A 25062-nucleotide genomic window follows, 5' to 3' on the forward strand; every position below is an offset into this window, starting at 1 on the left:
GGACTTCTCAGCAAGTATTGGCAAAAACCTTGCCAATGCATTTAACCTTCCTATTAACCTCTGAACTTCTTTCAAATTTATCGGATTCCTCATATTCATTATTGCTTCACATTTATCTGGATTTGCCTCAATTCCTCTGTTAGTCAACATGAAGCCGAGAAACTTCCCACCTTTGACTCCAAAAACACATTTTTTTGGATTCAATCGCAAGTTATACTTCCTTATCTGTGCAAATATTTCTTCAAGATCTTTCACATGGTTATCTACCGCATGAGACTTGACAATCATATCATCCACATACACTTCCATATTCTTTCCAATTTGTTTTTTAAACACCGTATCCATCAATCTTTGATATGTAGCTCCGGCATTTTTTAAACCGAAAGGCATGACCTGATAGCAATAGTTTGCCATATCGGTAGTGAATGCAGTCTTCGGGATGTCAGGTTTATACATTTGTATTTGATTGTAACCGGAATAAGCATCCAAGAAACTCATTATGGCTTGACCAGATGCCCCATCAACCAACCTGTCAATACTCGGCAAAGGATATGAATCTTTCGGACATGCCTTGTTCAAATCTGTATAATCAGTACACATTCTCCACTTTCCGTTTGCCTTCTTGACTAGAACTACATTTGCTAACCAAGTCGTATATTGGATTTCTTTAATGAAACCCGCCTGTAACAATTTTTCAGTTTCTTCAAGAGCAGCTTTTCGTCTTTCCTCTCCCAACTTCCTTCGTTTTTGAGCTATCGGTCTTGCTTCTCGGCAAACAGATAATTTGTGAGAAATGATGTTATGATCAATTCCCGGTATGTCTGATGCCTTCCAGGCGAACAAATCTTTGTTCATTCTTATTACTGCCACTAAGTCATCAATTATTTCTTCGGGCATATTACCCCCAACATATGTACATTGCGTTTCATCTTCGCCTAATTGAACCGATGTAATTTCTTCTCTTGGCTCTATCCTTTCATCATCATTCATTCTGGGATCCAAGTCCACCATTGCAACCATGTTTCTTGCTTCCATACTTCCGGTCGCCACTCTCGGCTCTTGGACCATCTTCAATCCGGTCGCATAACACTCTTTGGCTGCTTTTTGATCGACATATATGGTTGCTATGTCTCCCCGTTCAGTTGGAAATTTCTTTGCCAAATGTGGCGTCGACACTATAGCTCCCAACTTATTCAACGAAGATCTTCCTAACAAGGCATTATAAGAAGTACGAGTATCTACCACCAGGTATCTGATTGTAATTGTTTTCGTTGCATTTCCTCTACCAAAGGTTGTCGGCAAATCAATATATCCTTTGGTGTCAACCTTTTCACCTGAAAACCCAATTATTTGCTCCTTCAAAAGAACCATGTCTTGTTCTTTCAAATGTAATTTTTTGAAGGTTTCCCAGAACAGAATATCGACTGAGCTCCCTTGATCTACTAGAGTTTTCATGACCGCGTACCTGGCAATTTCAATTGTTATCACCATTGGGTCTCGTTGATCAGGATCAATATCTTGGAAATCTTCATCAGTAAATAACATAGGTGGCAAACTTCTTCTTTTGAAAACATAATTCACGGTCATGGTACCTCTCAAATATTTCTTTCCTATCGTATTATATGTTTCCTTTTCCGGAAAGCCTCCAGAGATGGTATTAATGAACCCCCTGACTGGCCTTCCCAAACTGCGTTGTCGGCTCCTTCTCTCTTGAGAATGGAGGTGGCTTCCTCCACTTCTTAGATCTCTTTTTTCATCTCTTCCTCCTCTTCTCTCCTTTCGATCGTTTTGTATATCATTCGTTCTTCCAAATTTTTCTCCTCTACTCCTGACATCTTGTTCTGGACTTTGACTAGCCTTCATTCTTCCGACTCTAACAAAGCGTTTTAATTGCCCTGTCTGGATCAACTCTTCAATTCGGTCTTTCAGCGCTATGCATTCTTCAGTGTGATGGCCATGATTTTTATGGTACTGGCAACGTTTGTTGTGGTCAGCTCGATCTGGGGTTCGTGCTTTCCTTGGTGGCGGTATTACTTCAGTTGCCATCGCCTCTTGAAGTATTCGGGTCCGAGTTGTGCTCAATGGTGTGTATTGTTGAAACTTTCGGCCACGGGGTTCCTCTCTGAAACGTCTGCTTTGATATCCTGCCTCTCTTTCATTTGTTTTCTTCTCGTTCTTCACGTCCATCCTTGCCTGATTCCTAAAGTCCCTTAACTCCTCCATCTGCATGAACTTTGCTGCACGCCGTCTTAATTCATCAAGGCTTACGGCTGGTTTTTTGCATAAGCTATCGGCAAATGGTCCCGGTCTCAAGGCAGTTATCATATGATGCATAGAAACTTCCGGACTGAGGTTTCTAATACTTAAAGCCATCCTTCCAAAGCGTTCCATAAAAGCTCGCAGTGACTCATTCTGTTCTTGTCTTATGTTTACGAGAGCTATAGATGTTAAGTGATGTGGTCTACTTGTAGCGAATTGAGCTCCAAACTTTTCTATCAAAGTGTCAAAACAATCAACAGATAAGGGTGGTAGCCGGGTAAACCAGCTCAGAGCTGCTCCTTTCAAGGTAGTTGGGAAAACCCTACATAGAATGGCGTCGTTCCACGTGTACAGACTTATTTGAGTTGTGTATATTGCAACATGTTCATCTGGATCTGTGCTCCCATCATACTTCTCTATTGTTAGACTCTTCCAATTGTCAGGTAATGGGGTCTCTATTATAGTCTCAGAAAACGGGTGTCTTCTGGCTGGCGTTTCCACAGCGACACCGGAAGTCTCAGGTATCTTCCTTTGTGTAACCCCGAAACTCTCTTCCTTGTTCTCTCTTTCATTAACGAAGTTTCTCGGGGAAGTATTTAACACTGTTTCTCCATTCAATCTTTGTCTCATGTAAGCATTCTCAGCTCTCAACATGCTCAACTCCTCTTCATTACTCTTCTTCAGTGTCTCAAATTCCTCTTGCAATTGTATTAACATGGCCATAGTCATGGCGTTCTGACAATCTTCTTGTTCTCTAGAATGTTCTCCTCTTTCGCTCATTTTGTTTCTCGACCCCACGGTGGGCGCCAAAATGTTCTTACAAGGACCTAGAAACAAACTCCCTTCGCCTTCCACCCGTTGACCTCTCGGCCTTCGCTTCCGGACTCCCTTCTCGGTGTGATCTTTCGGCTTATTTGTTCTTGGTTTGTATTTGGTTCGAAAATCTTTCACGTTTTATTGAATTGCTTGACGGACACTTCCCGGTCAACTTTAATTTACTCCATTTGATCTTTCGGTTTTTGGTCTCGGCTTCCTCTCACAGATGGGTGTGCGTACCTGAAAGGTGCTCCGATGCCAAAGTTAGATTCAGTTTTACAAGATATTAGAATGAATTCAACCCCCTTACCTCTCAGGATGACCCTCTATTTATACTACTCTTTTATTGGGCCCAGAAGTTATTTGGGCCTTTTCTCTTTGTATTAAACATTTACTACACACACCTACATATTTGGGCCCAGTTTCATGGGCTTTTGCTTAATAATAATTTCCATTCTATTTTATTTCTTTCGTTATTTAGTTTACTTTCGGGTTGAGCTCTCGGCTTAGTACACATTCCTTTCGGTCCAATCTCTCGGTCCAATCTCTCGGCCCAGTACACTTAGTTATATAATGATTGTTTTTCACTTGGCTTGTAAATGATGTATATGTATTATTTGAATACGATGAGATTAAAGAATATAGGAAGAAAAAGATATGCCGTATTTGATTCTCTTAATAAAATTTGAATTAATAAATAAAAGTTATTTGTAGGAAGAAAATAATTGAGATGAGGTGGTTGTATAGGAATTGACAGAGGAAGAAGGTCGAAAAATAGAAGAGAGAAAGGAGAGAAGTAACTGCCACACGTATAGAGAGAGAGAGGGAAGTCCTTGAAATTGTGTCCACGAATGAGCAAGAAAGAAGGGAAGAAGAAAAGATAAAAGGCAAAAGAGGGTAGTTGAATCTCCCCCTCCCTTCTCCCACACTTTCCCTACAAACAAAATGAGAGAAATCCTCCACATCCAAGGCGGCCAGTGCGGCAACCAGATCGGAGCCAAGTTCTGGGAAGTCATCTGCGGCGAGCACGGCATCGACCAGACCGGAACCTACAGCGGTGACTCCGAACTCCAACTCGAGCGTATCAACGTCTACTATAATGAGGCCAGTGGCGGAAGGTACGTTCCACGTGCCGTCCTCATGGATCTCGAACCTGGAACAATGGATTCGGTCAGGTCCGGCCCCTTCGGCCGGATATTCCGCCCCGATAACTTCGTCTTTGGCCAGTCCGGCGCCGGAAACAACTGGGCCAAGGGTCACTACACGGAGGGTGCCGAACTCATCGATTCCGTCTTGGATGTTGTGAGGAAGGAGGCCGAGAACTGCGATTGCTTGCAAGGTCTCCGCACAATTCTGTTTTCTTTTTTTTTTCTTCAAATTTCAGTTTCAATTCTCTCAATATCAAAATTCAGTTCATGGAACGAGGGATGCCATCCGTCATATACCCTATTTTGACCATTAATTATCCATGTGGAATGCGCAATTCTTTTATGTTAATGCATGTTTTTTGTTTGTAATTTTGCTCAATTCAATGGCTTTAACAGGGTTTCAAGTGTGCCACTCTTTGGGGGGTGGAACTGGCTCGGGCATGGGAACGCTTCTGATCTCGAAGATCCGGGAAGAGTATCCTGATCGTATGATGCTGACGTTTTCCGTTTTTCCTTCCCCCAAGGTATCTGACACAGTTGTGGAGCCGTACAACGCCACGCTTTCTGTTCACCAACTTGTTGAAAATGCCGATGAATGCATGGTTTTGGACAACGAGGCTCTCTACGACATCTCTTTCCGTACCTTGAGGCTTGCTACACCATCTTGTAAGTTTCAGATTTCTTTTGCTGAAATTTCTGCACTCAATTTTGTTTTTGATCCCCCTTTCTGAATTGAATATATTTTGCATTATATTGTATGCTCATTTTACTTGTAATTCAATGTTTCATTTTTTTTTCTTGTTTTGCTGCAGTTGGGGACCTTAACCATCTCATCTCTGCTACCATGAGTGGAGTTACCTGTTGTCTACGTTTCCCTGGACAGCTTAACTCTGATCTTAGGAAGCTTGCCGTGAATCTGATTCCATTCCCCCGTCTGCATTTCTTCATGGTTGGATTTGCACCCTTGACATCAAGAGGATCCCAGCAGTACCGGAACTTGACTGTGCCAGAACTGACTCAGCAGATGTGGGATGCTAAGAACATGATGTGTGCTGCAGATCCACGCCACGGCCGTTATTTGACCGCATCCGCAATGTTCCGTGGAAAGATGAGCACCAAGGAGGTAGATGAGCAGATGATAAATGTACAGAACAAGAACTCTTCTTACTTTGTTGAGTGGATACCCAACAATGTGAAGTCCAGCGTGTGTGACATCCCTCCACAGGGTCTTAAGATGTCATCTACATTCGTTGGAAACTCCACATCAATTCAGGAGATGTTCAGGAGAGTTAGCGAGCAGTTCACAGCGATGTTCAGGCGCAAGGCTTTCTTGCATTGGTACACTGGTGAGGGAATGGATGAAATGGAGTTCACTGAGGCTGAAAGCAACATGAATGATCTGGTGGCAGAGTACCAGCAATACCAGGATGCTACTGCTGATGAGGAAGAGTATGAGGATGACGAGGAGGATATTGCTTGAGGCGTCTTTCAGTTGTGAAGATTGCTTAGTGTGCATGGATGGATTTAAATTGTGAAGCAGTAAGCTAAAACATTGTTTGTTGTTTGTATAAATTCAGGGTCGTTGTTTAACCTGGGTTTTGTTGATTTAAGACCTCTGTTATTTATTAAGTCATCGGATGTTTTACCGGTGGGTAGAAAAGTATGCACATTAACGTCTGCAGTTCTCGTATTTATATTCCCTTTACCTTTTCTATCGCCATGATGAGTATCATTGCTTGCCTTTCAACTAATTCATTATTTTACTATGTTACCCCAAGACCTCAGAGTGGGAGGTTTCAATTTTTTCTAGCTTACACATTGACTTGTGTCAGTGTTGTGAAGTATGTGAAAGAAATTATGTGAGATATTCGTAAAAGAGTCTTCATACATAAAAAAAAGTGTTACAATCGAAAAATATTTTTTTAAATTAATCTATTTTTTATATTGATCAAATTATAATTATAATGTAATATATTTCAAAATATGAAATTGTAAAAAGTAACATTTTCCTTTATATATATATATATATATATATAATTTTTGCAAATGTTAGGTACATTAATTTAAAGTTAAAGATATATTTTGGTAATTCTAATATTATATAATTTATCGTATGATATTAATTGTCTTTATGTATCACATCAATTGTTTTACATTTATTTTATTTTATTTTATTTTAATGATGAGTAAAATTCTTACATTGATTTTTTTTCAAGACAAATACTTACACTTTAAAGTTTGATTTTTTTTTCCTTCAAAAAAAGGTCCAAAATACACAAACTTCATTACAATATTTGATCTTACCTTACGATTTTCTTAGTTAGGGAAAATAGGATTTAATTTATCTTTATGTAAAGGGTTAATTAACTTGTTGATGTATATATAACTTGTTGCAAGCTTTGTGAAGAATTATAAGTTATGGAAGATGTTTCAAACCGTCTTAGGTACGTATGCTATTAAAGATTTGAGAAATAATTGTAAGATAATAAAATCTTGAAATTTTCACCATTGATCTTGAACCATGTTAAATAACATAAGTTATAAATTAATTAACTTTTTTTCTACTTTAATACATTTTAAATCTTTCTTAATGAGTTTAGCACGGGTACATAAGGATTTTTTTAAGAAAAATGCATAAAGATACTTTCTAAATTATGCAATAAAAAGATGTTGTTTGAATTTAAGGTTCAAACTCAACCGTGAATATTTTTTTTTTTCCCTACTCCAAAAAGACTATTTTACGATGGGGGAAGAGTTTACAATGAAAATATATATTATTTTTTATATAAGTCATCTACCTATAATTTCAAAGATCGAAGGCTTTTTCATTATCTCATACACGTCAGACTCTTTTTTTTATATATATTAAAAACCCTTTATTTTTATGAAGAGTTTCCTTGTATATATGTATAAAATGAACTATTGAAGGTTGCGTGTTTCAGAGTATTTTGAGTCAGTTTTTTTAGAGGTTCGTTACTTTATTGAGTCAGTTTTTTTAAAGGTTCGTTATTTTTTTGCTGATAACCTCTATTTTGTATTTTAAGGAGTTAGTGAAATCAAACTTTTTGTTTCCAAGATGTCTTTTACTTGTGTAATTAACCTGTGCATTGTACGGAAAAATGAAGGTATTAATGAGTTATGAATTATTATTAATATATTAATAAATAAAGAGATTACTTTAATTTGTGTCAGGTGAATAATTAGGTCTTATTTCTTCTAACAAACACGCATGAATTTTCTTATAACGTCACGTGTAGAAGTTTTTGCTGTTAAAAAAATTGTAGAATAAATAAGTTCCTCGAAAAAACAAATATTCGTTAGAAACCAAAAATATATTACACATAAACATTAGTCATGATTGTCCACATAAATTCAAATTAAAGAAACTGTTCGTTTTCATCAAGGCTTAAATATTTTACTGATTTTAAAAATTATTAAGATATACATTCATTAATATCATTTTTCGCAATGACGATGACTCTAATGTGTTGAGATGACTAGTGATCATTTGTCTCAAAAGTAAGCTGATCGTGTTTCTGAAGTGAATGTTTCTTTCGCTTCCAAATTTTACATAACTTTTTAGGAAGATCTCTAATAAGAACTTTACATTTAACTTGTTCGTTTGAATATTGAAGTAGAGAGGGTTACTATAAAATGCACCACAAAATTAAAGGTTAGTGGGTTCCGACCTTCAATGTTCCTAAAGAACTTTATCACAGTATCATCGTACAATGGACGCTTAAATACTGTTATATGAAAATTGTCTTCCCCCACGTAACGGAACAGGATGTCATGAAATCCTTCCAAGGCATACAGCTTACGCAGTTCATCCCAATCATTAATAATCATCGGATAACGCAGGTCCATATTGTAAAATACCTTAAGTAAATTTCCTCTATGATAAATAAGAATCCATACAGGACCCAGTTCTCTATCAAATATTATTGCAAACCCACGGTCCACAAGACCTTCAAACTTGTACAGTGAATGATTAAAAGGTTAAAAGTATTAGGAATCAATAAAATATTAAAAGCTATGCATAATATAAAGGAAGTGAAAATAAAACATACATCCTTGCATTCTATGGTTGTCTTGAACGTACCCACTGTATCACGGCTTACAATGTCAGTTGGGTCTGAGTTCTTCATTTTGTTGGTTTACAACTTAAGAAAGAACTAAAGTAAACAAAGGTTTACAAAGGAAGAAAATATACAAAGGGGAGGAGATGGTAGAAGTTCACAATCTGGATATCCAACAACATGACAAGTTCATCAATACAAAATCATATGACAACAAAGGAAATACATAAAAACAACATAAGCAAATACTTTTGAAATCAACAGTAAAAGTAAGAATGCAACACATTTTAATGTAGTAGTAGATGATGCCTCCATAAATAAAACAATAGGTTAAAAAGAAACATAAGCATAATAAAATTAACTAAAATATAAAGAAGAACGAAAATCAGCAAATAATGTAATTCATTGTCTTCATACTCTTCATTGACTTCAAGCTGCAAAAAAAAATATAAATATATACTAATTAAATCTAATTCAAACAAAATAAGGATAACAACTACCAAAATATAATTGTATAAATAATCAATAACATGTCTTAATCAAATCCATTAAACTTTGATGTAACACTAGACATTTGCATGTATGTGTTTACAACACAAAATTAGGAGTACCACATATTACAATCCATATCATTAAACTTATTAACATGATTGAAATTCCAATATGATTATGTATGTGTTTATATCTCCATTATTCAAGCAGGAAAAAAAAAACAACTAAACTTAAGGATAAAACAGTAACTTCTAAATGTACTCCTCCAACATTACAAATCAAAGCAATTTCATGTGTAACTTGAAAACATTTCTCAAAATCCAGTAAACAATTTTCAATTATATACACCTGCTCATAATGAGGATCATGGGTGGATGCAGATGAATGTAGCCCCACTCCACCACTTTCTTTAGTTAAAACACGTGTCATCATATTATTTATGTCATCCTCTTCTAAATCTGGATTTTGCTACTTTACCACAAATTTTACCATTTCCTCTAGAACTTCAATTTTCTTCGTCATGTCACTCACTTCATTTGCATGTTCATTTCTTATAGTAGCAATTTCTTCATTCTTTTTAAATGTTGATGATGTCATAGTCTTTCCATAACACCGTACTCTCCCAGGTTTCTCTTTCCCAAATATTGATTGAAATGCTTGTTCCGCAGATTCACTTGAGTTTTCAATAGAACCTTGAAGCTTAGTCTAATAAAAGAGAATGAATTTTATTTATTAAAAATAATATATTTATATGAACTTCATAAATAATTTGTAAACTTACAATGATATTATATATTTCTTCATCCATTTCTTTTTCTCTTCGGTTTTCTCAACGTTGACGAGTTGTAATAAACATTTAAGTTTGGATAACTTTTTCTTCTACCTTTTTTTTGGCACACTATAACAATTATATATTAAAAACTAATAACAAAAAATTAATAGGATATTTTTGAATTGTATTAAAAATATTAAAACATAATTAGAAGTAACTTATGAATTCTAACAAAATTGGTTAATATACATAAAAAGTTAACATATCAATAGATCAATGTTACTCTTATACCAACTTACTAAAACAAAAATAATACATATAAAAAAATCTAGAAAAATAATACTGTATATACCCGACCCTTATATTTTACCAATACAAAATATTTTTCATAATGCACACCAATAAAATTTCAAAAAAATATATAAACTGGATAAGCGTGAATACGAAGCAAAATACCTTACAGTACAACATAATAATATTATAAGTATTAATATAATAAAAATAGTAATATTGTAATTTCAGAAGAGAAATTAGTTCCTATCTTATCCTAACCTTAATATTTTAAAATTTCAAATGACTAAACCAGTAGAAAAATAACAACATAAATAAGTGATATATAAGTCCTAAAACTAAATTAACAAGTCATAAGATTAAATAGAAGAAAACATAATCATTAATCGTTAATTTAATGATTAACCATAATAACAAAAACTTAACATTATTGAAGAGTTTCTTGGATCTAGTAATATTATGATAAAATAAAGTGTAGATATATAAAAGCAAATTATAATTAAATAATAGAAGAAAGTTACTAAACCATTTGCTGATACCATAAAACCATTTTCTGATATAATTGGTAAGAAGCAAATATAGTGCTGTAATGCTACTGTCAGTGTCAAGCTGCAGCGAAGCAAAAAGCGACAGGGACTTTGTTTATATTCATAAAGCAACAACACACACTTTTAGCCACTACCAAAATAGCTTCGATTTATGGTTACTTTCCGCATATTTTAAAAGGCCTATATTTAAATATTTTTTTTTTACAAAATCAATTAATTAATTTTATTACTAACTTCACAATAACCATTGGAAATTTAATTAATGTAGCATATAGTATTACAGCTCAGCGTTGAATAAAATAATACAGACTAATAATATTAGCAGTGGATGTATGATTTATTTTTACCTTAATTAAATTTGAAGCATTTTAAATAACTTTAATTAAGTTCTTATCACTTAATTTAGTTTTCATTACAAACTTTTATTATATTGAATGTTTAAAATATTTTTGAATTAATAATTTTTGTTATTTGAATTTTGTTCCTGTTAATTGTGTGGATATTTAAGAAGAAGGATGATGCGTTGGCAATGGTGGAAACCGGAGACGGAAAATCGGAGTAGTTTTCTATTCTGAGAGAGAAAGCGTTAACGGCTAGAAGAGAAGGAAGAGTAAAGATAAAATGGAGGTTGAAATTCCGTTCCCATTCCGCTGAATAATACATCACATCCTTTTCCAACTCCCTCTCCTGTGCGCAGAGGGAGCTCCTCGGATCTCACGTCTCTATCTTTCTGTCGTCTCTCTCTCTGCACTGTTCGTTCCCTCCACTCTTTCATTTTCCAGATCTGCATTTCATTTCCATTTTCATTTTCATTTTCATCTCTTTCCTTCTTTCAGCACCAAGATGGTTGCCCAGAAATTCCTCGTGGATTTGAACAAGCCTCTTGTGTCCCAGGTAAACCCAATAACGTCCTTTTCAATCTGCATTCATTTTCAGGAATTGCCACGTCTCTTTACTTTTTGTTTCGCTCGCAGGTTGGCCATCTCGGAGAAGACTATGATGAGTGGGTTCACGAACCTATCGTAAGCAAGGAAGGCCCTCGCTTTTTCCAAAGCGATTTTCTGGAGGTACGCACATTCCTATCCATCGTCAATTTTTTATTTATCAGATTATCACATTCAATCGAGTCTTAGGTTAACTAACGTTGTCGTGTCTCTTCATTGGGACAGTTGTTCACGCGCACTGCATGGTGGGTCATTCCAACCGTTTGGGTGCCTGTTGCGAGTTGGTTCATTTCCAATTCTGCTAAATCAGGTCTCCCTTCTCAACATGTGGCTCCTTTCGTCCTTCTTGGAATCTTCGTCTGGACTTTGGCGGAATACACCTTGCACCGATTCCTCTTTCATATTAAAACCAAGAGCTATTGGTATGATTTCTTTCTTTCTTTCTTTCTCTTCTCTGTATACATGTGATCGGTAAAATCTATATGCATGAGATTGATTACTTGTTTTTATAATATTGCTTCAGGGGAAACACCTTTCATTATCTTCTCCATGGCTGCCACCACAAGCACCCCATGGATAGCTTTAGACTTGTTTTCCCCCCTGTTGCAGCCGCTATATTAGCTCTCCCGGTATTTCTTTTCTTACCTAATGTACAAAAAATAATGCATTTCAATGCATTCATAGTTGTTACTACCATGGTTTGAAATTACGGTTTTGTTTTGGTTCAAATGCGGCTTAATTGTGCAATTGACCTTTATACCTTATAAGGGAATCTAATGATTGCCCCTCACCCTGTCATGTAGGATCCGGATTTTTAAAGTAAGAAATTCAGTCTTGAGGATAAAGTATATATAATTTCAGATGTTTATAAGTATATCAACAGTCTACATTAGGCGCCAACAATGAATACCGTTTGTTGATTTTCTCTTCAACTACTTAGATTCCTGAATTAAATGGAGTTAGATCCTATGATCTAGATAAAATTATTGTTATGAGAAACTCTGTTTTAATGTATATAAAAAGTTTCACTTGTTTTGCTGCATACAAAAAAGTTGCCAATTAATTCATCATAGCTCCAGCGTTATAATTATGGTTTCAAAAACCTTGTTATAGATGCAATGCAATCAAATTCATTAATGCAAATATTGAAGCATTCGGTTAATGCTGTGAAATATTGTATTTGTTTGCATACTAGTAATATGTTTTTGCGTTAAAGTCTGTTAATTTCAGTTTTTTATTCCTGGAAGGAAATGTTATTAGAGAAGGTAAATGTAAGGATCAAATTTAATATCTTGAGAATTTAAAATGCATTCAATACTTTGGTCACTAAGAAAATAGAAGAATTAGTGGGAGGATTTTGTAGAAAGGTATTGAATTGTTCCCATCATAAAATGAAATCCCAAAGTCATTAGCCTTATCAACAAATAGTTTGAGCTTCTGAAACTACATCTTTATACCGGTGATCATCTTCTGGTTGGCTTTGTTGATGTCACAAGGGAAAACACCTCACCGTCTGAAACAGAGTATGCAGATTTCCTCTGAAATCGGCCAGAAAACCTTTTTTAGAATTGTGTGAAAATGATTGGTTGGTATGAAGATGTTGGTGGAATTTAGAGATACCACTATCCTATGCCCATACTTTTCTAGCTGAACTTGATAAGCTGTTCGATGAATTGATTTTGTTGCTTTTGTCTCCGTTCAGATCTGGAACTTAGTGAAGCTTGTATGCCCCCCTTCAATTGCTCCTGCCGTGTTTGGAGGTATTTTGTTGGGCTATGTGATGTATGATTGCACTCATTACTACTTGCACCATGGTCAGCCAAAGTCTGAAGTTCCCAAAAGTCTCAAGGTAAAAGCACTTCCCCTCCTTTAGCTGTTAAATTGCAGTGTCTAATGTGCTAGTGGCAATCTTGTCAATGAATAAAACTGGGGCAGTTTACCGATGCATTAGTTCATCAAAAGTTGGCCTTAGTATTTTTAATTCGATTAGAAATTGAAGGACAATAAATTCATGTACTGTGAATGTTGAGACATTCATTTTCATTTTTAGTTAGCCTCTTAAACTGAGCATAAAACATGATAGTATTCTTCTCTCTCCAATCTTCTAATGATTTGGATCGTCTGATTTCTTCTGGAACAAGATTGTTCCTCAGAGCATGATAAGCATGTTTGCCTCTTTCTTTTTTGTCATGACATTGATTTTCTTGTTACTTATGATGTATTGGCAGCTATCTAAATTTACAAGCCAGGAAAAGACATATGATAATTCCTTCATTATTTTGCAGAAATATCACTTAAATCATCATTATCGTCTCCAGAACTATGGCTTTGGGATCACTTCACCCCTGTGGGATAAAGTTTTTGGAACGGTTCCTCCTCCTCAATCAAAGGGTGAAGCGAAACGTAGATAATTGACTGCCATGATTGCATTTGTTCATTGGTTAAGGATAGTGTATAATCCGGAGCTTCAAACGAGATATGTTGATAATTCATAATTCATGTCTTGATTGTTTAATTATCTTGCTCCTATATTGATGTTTCGAAGGGTTAACGTGCTACCATCTTGTATGAAACAATATTAAAATCCGAAAATGTATCATATTTTTGGCATAAAACTCGCCTCCGTCTTCGCAGTTCTTTATGTTGCAACTTTACTTTCCGTGTGAATCATTTGCTGGGATGCCTTGTTTTGTACCTTAACTTCTAATATCAAAGAAATCAACATAGACAACAAAATGATAGGTCTTCACACTTAAGTATGACACTATCTTATAGTTTCACCCGTTTTAGCATTTTTTCTTTTCTTTTTATAAAATAATTAACTTCAACTTCATTTTTAATATGCTTTTATGTCTATAAATAGTTGCTTTTAAATTTTATTTGGTACGTTATATTTTTTTCTCAATTCTTAATTATTTTTTCAATTAATTTCTATTTAAATTTAATGTTTTTCATTATAATATGAATTATTGATTTGATTTAATAACTTTAACTATTTTTATTTCTTTTATAATTTTGACTAATTTTCCTATTTTTAGTTGATATTTTAAACTTTACCTAAATATTTGCAAGCACAAATATTAGCATTGTTAACCTTATGGAAAAGAAATGAAGGATGTGAGATGGAAAATGACTCACTGATTGATTATATAGTCAAGATTCAAGAGAATGGACGGAAGGTCAAAATCCAATAAATATTAAAAATTTATATAAAATATTTATATTTTTTTAAATGATAAAAAAACATTTAAATTTAAAATTACAAAATAATAATCATTAATTTCATATATAATCTTGATGAGTTTATAATAAAAATTGGTATATTTTTTTAACCATATTTATTTTATAAAGGGTATTACGAACTACATTTAAATAAATAAATTAAATTTGAATAAATTATGATACTCACTCAATTATATTTCAGGACAATAATAATCCACAATCATTAAAGGATAATTAATTTTTTTATAGATGGAAAATAGAAGAAGAAAAATATTACATTCCATGGTGGATTAGGGATGAAGATTTGTGAGTATTTAAGGGGATGGATTTATGAGAAGTTAGAAGAAAGTGATGTCGTTTAAATTAAAAAAAAATTACAATAATTTGTGAGGAAAATTTATTAAAATTTGTAATAATGCGTTCCTACATGGAGACTTGCATGAAGAAGTTTACATTCAACCTCCCCATGGTCTTCTTCTTCCTAACAACAATGCTTGTAAACTTCAGCGATCTCTCTATGGTCTTTGACAAATTGGAAGACAATGGTATGAAAAGCTGTCAAATTTCTTAATTTCACAAAATTACATTTTATCTTTATTTAATCATTCTTTATTCTCAAAACATCATGACACTAACATTGTTGTTATTCTTGTTTATGTGGATGACATTGGGCTTATTGTGAATGATCATGCTGAGATTCTTCATATATAACCAACATGTTGGATCAAACTTTCAAGATTAAGAATTTTGGAAACATCACCTACTTCTTAGGCCTTAAGATAGCCCACAATAGTTAAGAATTCATCTCAGTCAACGAAAATACACTATAGATTTTCTTCATGAAACGGGTATGCAAGACTCCTTGCCTATGCCTACACATATGACTCATTCTTTCCGTCTCTCTTCAACTGAAGGTATTCAACTTAATAAAGATGAAACCTCAGCATACCGCAGACTTATTGCACGATTAATCTACCTTACAAACACTAGACCTAACATTGCCTTCAACGTTAACAATCTCAGTCAATTTGTCTCTACATCCACCAAGTTTCATCAACAAGCTGCTTTCAGATTATTAAGGTATCTTAAAAGCAACCCTAACTATGGTCTATTTATTTCTAGCAATAGTCTTATTCATTTAAAAGCTTATAGTGATTCAGATTGGACAACTTATCTTGACTCTCGAAAATCTATAACTAGTTTTTCTATTTATTTTTTTTGTGAGTCTCTTATCTTCTAAAGTCCAAGAAGCAACAAACAATCTCGAAAAGTTTCCCTGAAGTAGAATGTAGAGCTCTAGCAGCAACTGCTTGTGAGCTTCAATGGTTAACTTACATTCTTCATTTCACCAGCTACTCTGTACTGTGATAATCAATCAGCAATTCAAATTTTCTCCAACCAGGTTTTTCACAAGAGAACCAAACACATTGAAATCGATTGCCATATTGTCAGAGAAAAACTTAATGTCGGTCTCCTCAAATTGCTCCCTATCTCTTTGATGACTTTTTACGGCAAGTGCATCATGTTTTCAGAAGTAATAATTTGTCCCTAATGACGAATATCGAACCCACAAGGAACAATTGAATAATCAAATAAAAGATTCACTAAATATAAAACAGAATAATAAAAGTTTGTTGGGATTTGTTAAGATGACAATGATTAATAAGAAAACAAGTTAAAGAGTTTATTGTTTCAATTGGAAAAATAGGGATTGAGATTCATCTTTCTCACTCTTTTGTATTTTGATTAGCATGACAATATTGTGTTCTTTGATTGATATTGATGTTCGTATAAAAATCATTTATATCGATTTTTTGCATATAAAATTAATAAGATGCTTCCTAAATATTGATTCTTCGCATTTTTATACAACACAACTTATCATTAAGATTAGACGTTGATAGCAATTAACATTTTAAATTTATTCCTAGCATTTAAATATTTTAAGCATTATCGTTTTGGTCAGAACCTTAAAAATACTTTCCAGTTAAATCTAAGTTTTGAGATCATGGAAAACCAAGCATTACAAATAAAATAATAATACCAATCATCAATCAATAACAAAATATTATGTTTAGATATCACTTCAATACATAAGAGTTTGAACTTATTACTCTCAATCCCAAAAGGTAGAATTAGCCACACATGATGGTTGTTACAAGCAGGGAGAGCAAGAAAAGAAGATTCCAGGGAGAGCAAGAAAAGAAGAAAAGCAGGGAGAGCATGATGTTTCTCCTTGGCGGTTGTCTCCTCTAAGGTTTCTAACCCCTTCTATTCTCTCAATTGGATTACAATTCACTCATTGGTGTTTTCCTCTCAATCTAGGGTTGTGCCTCAAGCCCCCTATTTAACCTTATTTGTTTGGGCTTAAGTGATTTATCGCTTGGGCACTAATGGACTCACTTGGGCAAGTTTTACGTAAAAAGGCCCAACGTTACTGGAGCAATCTCACTCAAGCGAGAATGAGCTCGCTTGAGCGAGATCCATTGGTGGCATTTTGGCTTTTTGCAAATTTGGGGCAGCTTTGGTGATGTTTGTGCATTCCAACTTTTCATTTTTAGCTTTGAATATTCTCTTTTTTCTCAGTTATCTCCAGTCTTTCTTAGAATCCTAAAATTAACACAAATTTGATAATAAATCGTTTTTATTTAAATTAAAATCACAAATATGTAAAAGATATAGTTTCATAAATTAAGTGTTATTTTATACTTATTTTAACAATTAATACTCATAAATGTCTATATTTTAATATGAAATATTACTAAAATTTCACACTTATCACCTTTCTACCATGCAAATCACAGAAATTCTAACTAAAATCCTCGCACCTAGTATCCTAGCTTCAAATCTTATTGTTGGGCCCAATTTACTTCACGTAACCTTTTTCTTTTCTCTGCGCGTAATGTTCTTTTAACCCATTCCTCTTTGTTTTTGCTTTTATATATAACTTTGTAAACATTTTTCGATACAATAATAAAATACATTTTCAGTATTTACTTTACTCTTTCTTTTTCTCTCTCCGTTCTCATTTTCCAAGGTTCTCCACGCTGTACTTTTTCTTTCTCTTTTCGCCATGGATTACTTGTTTCTTCTTGATGCTTTTGCAATCAATTTTATTTGTTTTTTGAAATCACAATCGTATTACGAGGTTTTAAAAACAAATTCTCATTACTCCTCAATTAGAAGACTTGTTTTGATAAATCTAATAGACCACATTAATAAAGATTCGAGATGAAAGCTAGTTTATAATTTTTTTTTATTGTTGAAAGATCACGTTCTCATTTTTCTTCCATCAAGAGTACTTTTATAATAAAAAAACATTTTATCTTCCTGGTGATAAGGAAATCATCCACAGTTGTTATACATATTTTATTAAATGATTTTATCATTTAACTACTCCTTAAACCATCCCACTACTGTTTCTTAAATCATAACACTTGATAAGTGGAGGACCCAAAATTAATAATTTATTTGTTTTATTAAAATTCATGTTAGGTAGCAAATTTGTTGAGGCTCTACATTTTCACAATTTACTTTAGTCAAATTACAACTAAATATATTAGAATTTTATTTTTTAATATTTTAAATTTATATATTAACCCATTGCTAAATAACATAGCTATACATCTATTTGATATATTGTGCTTTTGGTCTAGGTCTTATATAGACCACACCACTGACCCCTATTAGTGTAGATCTCATTATATTATTTACAAATTAAAAACTGCTTACTATCCTAGAATTGTTTTAAATATTTTATATGTAAGCTATTGATTAATGTTTATACAAAGAAAGAAATAAATACAGCTAGCAGTAACTAATAGTTACTCTTTTTATTCTTAGTCAAATATATACAATGTTAATAATAAAAAAAAAACAAGGGTATGAAAAGTTGTCCAATAGTTCCTGATTTTAAGTCAAATAAGTGTTTTTTCCATATCTAAGTCAAACAAGTATTTGTTCAAGTCTCACTAACTAGCCTTTTATGTTAAATAAGTGTTTTTTTTTCATAATTAAGTCAAACAAGTATTTGTTCAAGATTCACTAACAAGACACTTATGTTGACATATTTGAAATAAATAGAAAAGTCTTAATTACTCAAATGTGTATAATATATTTCCATTATATTGACACCAGCTTAATTCATTTAGATTAATTCACTTGCCATCTAAATAAATTATTATAATATAATATTTTATTTAAAAAAACAGTTATACAGTAATTATTTTTAGGGTTAGAATCTCAAAGAAACCTTATTTTTCCACAAATAAGATGTGAGAGAAGTTACTTCAGTATCATACCAAACTCAAGAGTCTCCAATGCTATTCCCAACACACTGCCATGATCACACACAAGAAAAAGAAACTAATGGCAAACAACTTAGTTGTGAAGGCTCCATATTATTTTAGAAGATTCAAATAAAGAACAGAAATATATGTATGGAAATGTTTATTCTTTAGCAAATAATCCTTGAAAATAGATTTAACCATAGTTTTCATATTGATCTAGCATTCTAGCCATAATACATTGTCATACTCCTTTGATCTAGCTTATTATGCTACTGCCTTCTACCCTTTCTTACCAGTTGGCAGAGGAGGGATACTTTGTTCATGCCTAAAGAAATTAGATGGATCAACTTTAGTTTTCACCTTCACTAACCTGTTGAAGTTACCCTTGAAATACCTATAACCCCATGAAAAAGCCTGAAAAAAACTGGTGTTATTCTTCTGGTTCATGCCTATATCCAAGTCTCTATAATTCACATATGTTTCCCTTGGATACTTAGAAACATAGGGAGCCGTGTAGAAATAAAATTTCCTCATCCAGTTCATGTGCTTTGCCATACTCTTTTCTCCATCAATCCATCCAGTTACATACTGAATTTTGTAGAGAACTCCCTTTCTGTGAGGGAAAGGAGTGGCAGATTCTGCAATCCTGCTCATCATGCCTCCATAGGGGTTCCAAATCATTAGGGGTCCATCTTCCTGCAGAAAAATTTCCCATAGGGAATTCAGGGACTTCTCTGGTATTACTTCCCTTACAAAGTCTGATTTGGCTTTGAAGTGAGCCTTTGTTGTGGACTTCCCTTGGAGCAAAACTTCTGGGGCTGATCCATCAGGGTAGCCAGCAATGTAGAGCACAGATTTGATCCAGCTAGTCTCCACACAATCTTTTCTTGTCAAACCCAACTCAGGAAAACCATGTTTCATCACTCGGAGAAGCCTATCAGCACCACCAAGAAAGAGAGCATTGTAAGAGGTGGTTACTGTTCTCTTTCCAGGAACACTGCTATTCCCTGGCTGAATGATCACTCTGATGAAGAGATCTTCATCAATCTTTGGAGCCACTCTCTGCCATCTATGAAGAAGCTTGTTCCCTCCTTGTTCAAGGGTCTTAGTCACTGTGAAAACAGTCACAGTTTGCGGCACAGGAACCAGCTTGATCTTCCACCACAGAATAACTCCAAAGCTGCCTCCACCACCTCCTCTTATTGCCCAAAATAGGTCCTCCCCCATGGCTGCTCTATCAAGAACCCTCCCATTAGCATCAACAATTTTAGCATCTAGAACATGGTCAACACCAAGACCATACTTTCTCATCATGGAACCATATGCACCTCCTGTGATGTGCCCTCCAATTCCCAAGGTTGTGCAAAGCCCTGCAGGGAACCCATGGACTGAACTTTTCTCTGAAATTCTGTAATAAACTTCACCAATAGTGGCCCCAGCCTGGATCCAAGCCGTGTTGTGTTCAATATCAACATTGACTGCACGAATTTTGGCCAAGTCGAGGACCATGAATGGCTTCTCAATAAGGGAAGCATAAGAGAGCCCTTCATAGTCATGTCCACCACTTCGCACTCTCATGTGAATACGAAGTTGTTTTGCACAAAGCACTGCTGCTTGGACTTGAGAGTCATCAAGTGCGGTGAATATGAAATCTGGTTTTGGCACTGAGGGCAACAAGTACCTTAGATTTTGGGCAGTGGACTCAAGGATGGAAGTGAAGGAAGCATTGGTAGAAGTGTAGATTGAAGAGGAAAATTGGTTATGAGTTTGAGAATGGAGTGTTAGGCAATGGTTGAAAGCTTCTTCAATTGGAACTGAAGTGGTGAGTGAAATTGATAGTAGAACTACAAAACTTGCAACAGTGGACCAGAGAAACTGCATGTTCTTTGGTTTCACCTTTCTCCTGTGTACAAATAAAAGGTTTAGTTTGAGTAATATAAATACACTGATTGCTTCTTGGTAATGCTACTTTCCAGCGGCCATACGTGTACTTGAGCTAAGTCCAACGTCATGTGAATGGCTGTTTCATTTTAGATGGAAAATAGTGACGACAAAGTGGAATTAATCTTCAATATTGAACCCAAAACATTTCACACCCAAGATTATTATGCGATATCAATATTTTTCCTATCTGCAGTTTTTTCTTCTTCCCACTACCATGTGTACCGAATATTCCACAATATCTAACCCTTAGGGTATGATTGCAGTGACTTTTTTGAAGTGATTGATTCGCTAAAGGAAGTGAAATGATATAGAACAATTAAAATAAAGTGAAATAAAATCGAAAAATTCTACTTTGTCGACTAACCACACGAAAATGCAATTTCAAAATTATTTTGTAGGATTTACTAATTTTAACAGAATTATCACATTTTTCTTTGATAAAAAATAAATAAAATAAAAACGAATTATTTAAGAAATATTCTAATCTTTACACATAAGATTGGTTAAACAAATACAATCCTTACTCTCTAAAGGCTTTCCCAATTTTCACATACAAAACTCAAAAAAGAGTAAACTGAGACTCAACAAGTCCAATAGTGAAACGTTGGTGTGTGGAGTGTGAAGTCAAGAATAATTAGGTTAGACTGACTAAACACCATGTTTTAGTGAGTGATTTAATTATTGTGTTTCCTCTATAATCTCTATTTAAGAGATCTTTGTGTTTGTAATAAAATTATAACAAACAGAATAAAAACCTAATTAATTGCCGTGAACGTAGGTTGCATATTGACGACCGAATCACGTTAAATTCTGTGTTGTTTATTTTCTGCGGTTGATTCGTGATTGTGTTGGTTCCACACATATGTTTTTCCCATCATTCACCCCCAAATCATCTTGTATTATTCTAGCATAATTGTCCCAGAAAACTCAGACCTTGCATACCTCTCAGCCAGCACATGATAATAAAGCATAACCCAACTTAAATAACAGGTTTCTAACCAGATTTTTGACAGCAGAAACATATACAATTAAATTTTAAAAAACAAGACCACCAACACCAAACTTTGAATATACTCTACCCAGACTTTTGGCAGCAGTAATATGTACAATCAATTTTTAAGATCAAGACCACCAACACCAAACATTGAATATACAATCAGATATATTGCATCAAGCTTCTGTACCAAACAGGATTGTCACATATTAGCACTCAATAAAAAATTCACTTTAATATTTTAGCATGTTATAATAGAGTAAATAAAATTTTTCATATTATATATATTACGAAGAGAGAAAAATGAAAAAAATAATATAAAATATGTTTAATAATTTTATGTCTCAAATTGAGAGGTTGGTTTTTGTTCAACCAAGTACATAGTGAAGGAAGCACCTCATATTAAAGTTAAGTGTTAGAAAAGTACAAGCTCTAAGTGTCAGATAATAACAAATTGTCTATTAGACGACGAATATGTTGGTCATAAGTCGTTCTCTTGGCAATGAGTATGTCAATTATAGGACACTCTTTGATATGTCTATTAAAATTAACGTAAATGGTAATTTTGTTATTGAAATTTTGAGAAGTCGAGAAACAACTAAATATTTGGATTTCGAAACTCATTTTTTTTCTAGTATCCTACACCTCTGGCCCTTTTTCCAGTACTTATAACTATCTAATGAACATTAAGAAGGAGGATTCTCATCAGAGGAACCCTATAAATATGACATGTCTAAGTTTGAAAGAGAAAATTATATTTTATCTTTATTACACAAATTTAAATTAGAGGAGAAAAAAAAGGATAACATTAGTTGTATAAAACCATATAGTAATTCTTAACAATTGGATTTATACTTAATTCAACATTTCAAAACTATTTTTTTTAAGTGATAGTCAATGTGATATCTTCAACACACTACTTTACGCAAATGAACATATCGAGCTTGAGATTAAATATTTGTGGATGATCTAAGAAGAGTCTAATAATGTGTGACACAAATTAAATTATATCTAAGTAACCTTAAAAAATTGCTTGTAAAATTATTATGTTCGCACTCTATTTATATACCATAATTTAATTTTATCTCTATTAAGATATTCAACATGTATTTATATACCATAATTTGATTTGATCTCTATTAAGATATTCAACATTATATTAGGATAAAATTAATATAAATTATTTTTCATTACCTTCTTTAAATAATCTAACATAAAATGTTTTTCTTTTGTAACTATAACTTCTCATATATTAAACATAACCTTCAAAGAGTGTCATTCAATAAATGTTTTTCCTAATTCATCAATCCATAAGATAAATGATTAAATTCGTCTAAATGTTACACTCTCCACTTTTCTTCCTCCCTTCGAAAAATGTATAATGATGAAAAAGTTCTTAAAGTCTCTAAATATATATATAAAAAAAAAAATCTGCTCTATTTAGTTCTACCATTAAAAGAAATTTTTTTAAGTTAACACTTCTACATACTTGACATGTTATCCATCAATGTGGTACGTATCTATTCACAAAATAGTTGAAGTTGCATATTTGGATGACAAGTAAAAATAAAATAAAATAAAGTTATTTTTTACATTTTTCAAGAATTATGAGGTCACAACATATCATATTGAATTTAGTAACTGAATTTAATCACTTCCTATCATTTTGATTATTGAAAGTGCTTTCGAAATTTCAATTAAGTCCAACATTACATATATATTATTAGCAAAATATCAACATTTTATTTTTCATTTTTTTACCATCATTTCACATACTTTATGATCTATATTGACTTTCATAGTATCTGTCTTTATACCAAGTTTATCATTTCAGTTTTAAATACTCACAAGATTAAATTTAAACTTTAAAATGATTTTAAATATCATAAAAACTTAAAATAGGTTCTAAAAGTTTTATACACATTAGTAATATATAAGTTAATAACTAGATTTATATAGAATATTTGGTTTGAAATATTGTAGAATCTTATTCAGTGACAATATGACAGATACATATAATGCAAATTTTGAAATTACGTAAACAACATATACAACTTTAATATTTAATATTATATTTTTTCTAATTCTAATTTTAGTTAAACAAAATATAATCATTTCGTAAGCACAACAAATAATATAATCTTATTCACCTTAATATATTTGTTAATAATAAAACCAATCACAAAGAGAATGTAAGTGTACTTCTATAAATAAAGTAGATCTATATAATGTTTGAAATTGATTGTATATAACTACTGAGATGTCGGTGATTATATCGTACTCTTCAACATTATCTCCTTCCTGAATTCACTGGTGCTCGGTCGGGTAAGTACTTAGTATTTGAAGTGTATATTAAAAACTGAATCAAAACGTACTTTATTTCTTTGTAGATGGTTTATTTATAATGTTTGATTATGGACCCTATGTTATAATGGACTAAATCTATCATATATCAATGTTAACTTTTTTTTATAGAGGTTACTCAGATTTAGTGGAACGTATTTTTGATTCTCAGAAAGTTTTTACAACTATCTTAACTATTAAACTATAATGTGTATTTAACCGGTCGATCTATCACAAAGACCGGATATTCAAACATTAAAATAAAAAGTGTTGTAATGAATTTATTTAAATTCATAATTTTAATAAACAAAAATAAAGGCAAAAAAATATCTATAACTAGAAAAGAATATTTCAAGCGTGGATTTATTGGAATTCACAATTCTAAAAGAATATATAATAAAGGTGAAAAGCAAAAAAGGTGACCTGTAACTACCAAATAATTTAATTTAAGCATGCTATGAATGAAGCTGTCGGGAATCTCAAATCTGCTCTTTGCTCTCTTTCGCGAATCATCCTTATCCTTCAACTGTATTATCTTCTTATGGCGTAGTTTTTTTCAGAGAAAAAAACATTTTATACTCATTTTCACGTAAATTTATTTTAAAATGTAAAAGTAATCAATGTTCAATTCCACATTTAATCATCAAATTATATGAGTCAATAATGTCTAAAAGGATTTAAGAGCTTTTCGATAAAAGAGAAGATACAAAAGGAAGCAAACTGGATAATGTTTGACAAAATGAAATTGATACTGTGTTTATTTAATTTATTGAAATAGTTATAGAAATATTGAAATTATTCAAGATATATCTTTCTTCCCTTGCTAATAAAATTCATTAATCTGGAAAAAGTTCAAAAAATAATCAATGAGTGGCGGCACATCCTTAAATGGCGTCAGCGCGTAGTAGACAGCATGTTTGG

The 25062-nt window shown here is 33.1% G+C and overlaps 4 protein-coding genes across 4 annotated transcripts; 2 read left to right on the forward strand and 2 right to left on the reverse strand.

Annotated features, from left to right (window-relative positions):
- Window positions 1-1193: 1193 nt before the first annotated feature.
- LOC137809434 (uncharacterized) lies at window positions 1194-2988 on the reverse strand. The gene is made up of 2 exons (XM_090297951.1): window positions 1327-2988; window positions 1194-1208 (listed from the first exon to the last, which is right to left on the reverse strand). The coding sequence occupies exons 1-2, from the start codon at window positions 2986-2988 to the stop codon at window positions 1194-1196; spliced, it is 1677 nt and encodes a 558-aa protein (XP_090154077.1).
- Window positions 2989-3738: 750 nt separating this feature from the next.
- LOC137811758 (tubulin beta-1 chain) lies at window positions 3739-5904 on the forward strand. The gene is made up of 3 exons (XM_068613593.1): window positions 3739-4414; window positions 4620-4889; window positions 5036-5904. The coding sequence occupies exons 1-3, from the start codon at window positions 4021-4023 to the stop codon at window positions 5701-5703; spliced, it is 1332 nt and encodes a 443-aa protein (XP_068469694.1). The 5' UTR covers window positions 3739-4020; the 3' UTR covers window positions 5704-5904.
- A 4930-nt stretch (window positions 5905-10834) lies between these two features.
- LOC137811759 (dihydroceramide fatty acyl 2-hydroxylase FAH1) lies at window positions 10835-13964 on the forward strand. Its single transcript, XM_068613594.1, has 7 exons — window positions 10835-11157; window positions 11242-11299; window positions 11380-11472; window positions 11575-11771; window positions 11873-11978; window positions 13052-13198; window positions 13635-13964. Exons 2-7 carry the CDS (start codon window positions 11249-11251, stop codon window positions 13758-13760), a joined length of 720 nt encoding a protein of 239 aa, XP_068469695.1. The 5' UTR covers window positions 10835-11157; window positions 11242-11248; the 3' UTR covers window positions 13761-13964.
- Window positions 13965-19007: 5043 nt separating this feature from the next.
- On the reverse strand, window positions 19008-20789 carry LOC137811760 (monolignol oxidoreductase AtBBE-like 13). The gene has a single exon (XM_068613595.2). It carries the CDS (start codon window positions 20739-20741, stop codon window positions 19140-19142), a length of 1602 nt encoding a protein of 533 aa, XP_068469696.1. The 5' UTR covers window positions 20742-20789; the 3' UTR covers window positions 19008-19139.
- Window positions 20790-25062: the final 4273 nt, after the last annotated feature.

This window comes from Phaseolus vulgaris, chromosome 2 (genome assembly GCF_051622355.1).
Source record: "Phaseolus vulgaris cultivar YP4 chromosome 2, ASM5162235v1, whole genome shotgun sequence".
NCBI classification, from domain to species: domain Eukaryota; kingdom Viridiplantae; phylum Streptophyta; class Magnoliopsida; order Fabales; family Fabaceae; genus Phaseolus; species Phaseolus vulgaris.